At 56.6% G+C, this 5,254-nt stretch overlaps 1 protein-coding gene across 1 annotated transcript in view; it reads right to left on the reverse strand.

Annotated features, from left to right (window-relative positions):
• Window positions 1-1,424: 1,424 nt before the first annotated feature.
• Window positions 1,425-5,254, reverse strand: part of LOC119098618 (carcinine transporter) — a gene marked incomplete in the record, with an annotated part of 52,165 nt that continues 48,335 nt past the window's right edge. The window contains 5 exon segments of the mRNA XM_037221590.1: window positions 1,425-2,510; window positions 2,910-3,076; window positions 3,384-3,565; window positions 4,190-4,511; window positions 5,014-5,149. Of these exon segments, the coding sequence (XP_037077485.1) occupies window positions 2,354-2,510; window positions 2,910-3,076; window positions 3,384-3,565; window positions 4,190-4,511; window positions 5,014-5,149 (964 nt within the window).

The raw sequence follows: 5,254 nt of genomic DNA on the forward strand, positions 1-5,254 counted from the left end.
CGCCTCTGTCCGTGCTCCGGGTGACGTCATCGCCTCTGCCGCTCGCCGCTCGGGTGACGTCATCGCCTCCCTGTCGCCGCCGTCCGGGGACGTCATCCCCTACCGCCGCTGCTGGTGACGTCATCGTCTCTGCCGCCGCTTCAGCTGACGTCATTGGAGCAGCGCTACACAACTGGTAGACTTCTCAAACATTGGACTTTCATCTCCTTCGTCCGGATGAACTGAAAAACCGAACCTCGACGGTGGCAAGTCAAGTTCCGCCGAGACATTGGTGATGGGGATCTACTTTTGAGCGGGTCAAGCTGGATGTGGACCTGTTATCCCAAATGACCGGCTTCTGATAGTGTCTACACAAGCAAGGTAATATCATCGGTAATAAAAGCATGGTTTATAAGAGAGAAGGCTCATAAACTACGACGGCCAACGCAAGACTATTAGCAATTTATGGAGGCGAACATAATTGAAACTAAGGCAAGCAAGTGAATTCCATCCACCACCCTGCAGCCCATCGACCCTGTTGAAGCCGTTGTACCGTAACTGGCCAAATTCTCCCAATGTACATGTGAGCTTCTTTTTCATCAAGGCCCAGCCATCCCTGTCAGCAAAACCCATCATACTCAATGTCAGTTCGACCGTTTTTTTCCATCCGCGAGAAAGAGGGGTTTCGTGGCCTTCTTCGAAATCACCGCTACTCACCGAGATAAAAAGTAAAGAATACGCAGCTCTCACCAAAACCTGTGAAGCTTTCCTTGCATTTCGGCAAAACACAAAGAAGTATTTCAGCGCCCGAATGTGTGCATGCATTTTCTATTAAACAATATGCTGTCTCAAACCTGGAAAGGATTTCAGACTAATGCAAATGGGAATGATCAGTTCGTCGCTTCTAAAACGCACTGAAGCATTACAGTAATCGAAGTGGAAAAAACATGTCACCACACAAACCGCTCCACTTAAGGCACTGATTTGCGCACGAGTTAGGTGTCCACATCGTACGCACGATCCACACAGGCGCAAGATTCACCATCCACGAATCAGCAATGGTCCACAACGCTTTCCAGCGCATACTTCGCTCGTTCGTGTCAAGTGCGGGAATGCGCCAAAGCTGCGCAGCAGCCTCGTAAGACTGCAGCCGCCTGCAGCTCGTCGGGACCGTGTGAGCACCAACCGACCGTGTGAGCGTCACATCACCGGGACCGTGTGAGCGTCACATCACCGGGACCGTGTGAGCGTCACACACCGGGCGTGTGAGCGTCACATCACCGGGACCGTGTGAGCGTCACATCACCGGGTCCGTGTGAGCGTCACATCACGGGACCGTGTGAGCGTCACATCACCGGGTCCGTGTGAGCGTCACATCACCGGGACCGTGTGAGCGTCACATCACCGGGTCCGTGTGAGCGTCACATCACCGGGACCATGTGAGCGTCACATCACCGGGACCGTGTGAGCGTCACATCACCGGGACCGTGTGAGCGTCACATCACCGGGACCGTGTGAGCGTCACATCACCGGGACCGTGTGAGCGTCACATCACCGGGACCGTGTGAGCGTCACATCACCGGGACCGTGTGAGCGTCACATCACCGGGACCGTGTGAGCGTCACATCACCGGGACCGTGTGAGCATCACATCGCCGGGACCGTGTGAGCCTCAGATAGTGGGCTTTGTGTCCGGCGGCGCGCTGTTCCTCGCTGGCGCTCCGACCGCCACCTCTTTACGCTCCGTCACCTCTTCGGAGCGTCAGCCCCACCTGCCCCGGTGGCAGGCGCTCTCCGCCCCGCGGCCGCCCAGCCAGGGCAGCTAGTCCCGGGAAGAGAGCTGGGCTCGCGCCACGGCCTCTAGGCGACGACGACAGTGCTCCGGTGCCGCCGAATCCACACCAGTAATCTCCTGTGCTCGCCACACGCCTCCCGAGACGACGCCTGTCGACCGCCGCTCTGTCCACGCCCAATTATTGAGAGCTGCTTTTGTCAATAATGACACCATCCAACCACTGCTAGCGCTCACACGAGGGTGTCGCGGGACAGCGATAGCAGAGCTGCAGAGGGCCGCATCAGCGGACATCGCGCCAGGTATGACGGCTCAAACTAGACACTGTGCGCAGCGCCAGCGGAATCAGTCTGACGCCCGCCCGCAGAACGGTTCAGGACGCCACCTCCTCCCGTAAAATGGTCCAGGGCGCCACCTCCGTCCGCAACACGGTCCATGGCGGCACCTCCGCCCGCAGAACGGTCCATGGCGGCACCTCCGCCCACAGAATAGTCCATGGCGCCACCTCCGCCCACAGAACGGTCCATGACGCCACCTCCGCCCGCAGAACGGTCCATGGCGCCACTGTCGGCGCGGGGCGTCGCTAGGAGACCAAAGAGCGCTGCTGGCCGTCCGGCGCCGCTGACTCGCCGTGCGCCACCTCCGCGAAGCCGTTGTACGGCTTGATCTTGGTCAGAGCGAGCGCCTCTGGGCCCTCGTCTCCAGCGCCGCCGTCTGGTCTCCGGCGCGCAGTCCTTCGGCTGGAAGGACAGCGCCACTTGTGAGGGTCCGACAGGTGAGCGCAGCCCGCCGACTGTGCTTGGATAAAGTCTTGTTGGACTGGCATCGTTGACGGTAGACTCAGGGTACAAGAACTAGCAGTACCAAAACTTACCGCCAAAGTTGCTTGAAGGTAGTAAAGAAGGAACGACATGCGTTCTCCCTGCTAGCCACGCACAACTTTCTTGGCTGTCCCTGAGCAAGGACAACGGAGCCTCCAAGGAGTATGGGACGTGTACTTGCACACTACGATGATTCAGCACACAGCCATACCGTCACACGGTCAAGAACGCAGTAAACCACGGCAGGTCAGTGAGAATCTACCCAGGAAGACAGCATCCACGTGGTCGGCATGACCGTTTACCCGGGCTGCGCCTCACCGGAACCAGCCGAACATCCGAAGCGTGCCCTTTCCGAAGTTCTCTCCCTCTTCCATGGTTTCGGGCAGGTGCTGGTGGGCCGTCTCGGGCAGGAAGAAGGACACGAACGCCCCCAACAGGGTCACCGTGCCCATGATAATGAGTGGCACCAAGCGCCCATACGCCGCCTGAGGACCACATTGACACACCTCTTTTACACTGTCACTGCCCGGCAAACGGCCCAGCCTATGCTCGTATTCCGGCGCACGCACATACGCTCATGAGCTCGGCATGTGACGTTTTATAGCGTCAATGCCAACACACGCACACAGATCACGTACGTTTGAGTTCACGTCATCATCGCAGCGAACCAAGGAACAAGCAAATAGCCTCTCCTGCATAAGCTGAATATTGATTTCAATTCTGGCCGTCTGGTCTGAACCAGCTGGACAGAGCGACTAACGCGACTAGTACAGCGGCACGCTGGCTGCTCACCAGCGCCAAGATCTGCGGGAAGCAGAGCAGGCCGAGTCCGGCGAAGAACGAGGCCAGCGCCATCGCCTGTGAGCGGATCACCGTCGGCAGCAGCTCGCCGGCGAACACGTAGATGACGGCGAAGCTGCCGGCGATGCCGAACTTGCCGATCATCGCCAGCGTCACTGTCACCCAGACTGCCTCTGCAACAGGGGGTCAAGCTGTGTGCCACGATCCGCAGACGACACGCAGCTCCGTTCTGAGGGTTCCTCGCCACCGGCACTAGCAGCGATGTGGTTTTCTTTTCAGTTGGAGGGGGCATATTCAAGTTGGGAGGGCGGGGTGAAGCCCCCCCATAACTTGGGCTTCAGACTCCCTGTTCTTTGAAAAGAAAGTGGTGAAATCGGGGAATAAATCTGTTAGTTGACATATTTTGGGCAGGTCGGGTCAATTTTTACTGTCCATTTCCGAACTCATTTCTCGAAACTACGCCCTGAGTAGTCAGTACAACTAGTCATTGCTGGCACTCGGCACTACCGGTCGGTACTGAGTGGACAACTTCGATTCGCAGCGATACAGGTACAGCGAGGCATAACCTCATTTTAGAAGCATCAACGAAACCCTTCGCTGTGTGGTGTTTCGAAGAGTTTAGAGTCCAGCTGTGCACACAACAGCCAACGAAATCCTCCAAACACGGACCTGTGCTTACCGGAATGCTCGAAGACGCTGATTTCTAAGCCACAGGCTGTGTCGAGACACAAACCTTTGGACGACGCGCCGTCCCGAGCCTTCAGCCTTCGGCTAAGAGACCGCCTTACGACGCTAACCTCTGGGCACGAGGATGCAGCTGATGCAGGCCAGGCCACCCAGCAGCATGGTGGCGCAGAGGCTCCATCGGCGACCCCAACGGTCCATCGTGTACAGGATGATGAAGTAGGACGGCACCTCCACCACAGCACCGATGAAGAACGCCAGGTAGTCGGACACGCCCAGGTTGGTCGTGTTGTAGCTCAGCCCGTTGTACACGATGGCGTTGGCTGTCCAGCTGAAGGCGATGATGAGGAACTTCTTGCGGATGTTGGGGTAGCCGAAAATCAGCAGTCGCATGGACACAGGCTCTGGACTCACCGGTGTCATCGCGTTAAGCTCCTGCAGGCATTGTGGACAGGAGGGTCTCGAATGTGAACATCGGCATATACCGGAAACGTGACATTTTGGTCACGGTCCTTGCATCGTTTCGCGAAGGAGGTAGCGAGGGGATCCTCTTCAAGTTGTTTTGCCGCCAATTTTGGAAGACTTTTCGTGATTCACTGACAGAGATTGCGGGCGATCATGCTATAAACGCAGAAGGCCGCAAATGCAGACAGTCAGCTATCAGATGACGTGATCACGTTCCAATCAGCAATCAAAGCCCTGTAACTTTAATACGAGTTCAGTGCCCACGGCCAGTTTCAACATATCGACATAACGCTTTCCAGAAATCGGTAGGGCAGCCCTGCTATGTGCCCCTGCAAGGCCAACCTAACACAGAGAATGAGTCTCAAGACATGTCGTGGTCTCCCCAGAGTCGGCGCATTAGGAGAAGGGACACGTCCTATTACAGTTTCATGCAAATACACGATGTGCAAGAATGTGAAAACGACAGCCTTACGGTTACACTCCTCAGATAGTTCTTCGGTATAGGCTTCTTGTTGACTTTAGCCATTTTCTGCACGATTTTCTCGGCCTCAGCCATCCGGCCCTGTTGTATAAGCCACCGCGGCGATTCAGGAATGATCCACCAATATCTGCCCGACACGGTCATCTGTTTACGGTGATGCGGCGACACTTGAATTTCCCTTTACAACACGCCGGTTCGAACATGATCCACCGGTGTCGCAATAGCCCCGTGA

Source organism: Pollicipes pollicipes, unplaced genomic scaffold (genome assembly GCF_011947565.3).
Source record: "Pollicipes pollicipes isolate AB1234 unplaced genomic scaffold, Ppol_2.1 Scaffold_4740;HRSCAF=5597_pilon_pilon_pilon, whole genome shotgun sequence".
NCBI lineage: Eukaryota > Metazoa > Arthropoda > Thecostraca > Pollicipedomorpha > Pollicipedidae > Pollicipes > Pollicipes pollicipes.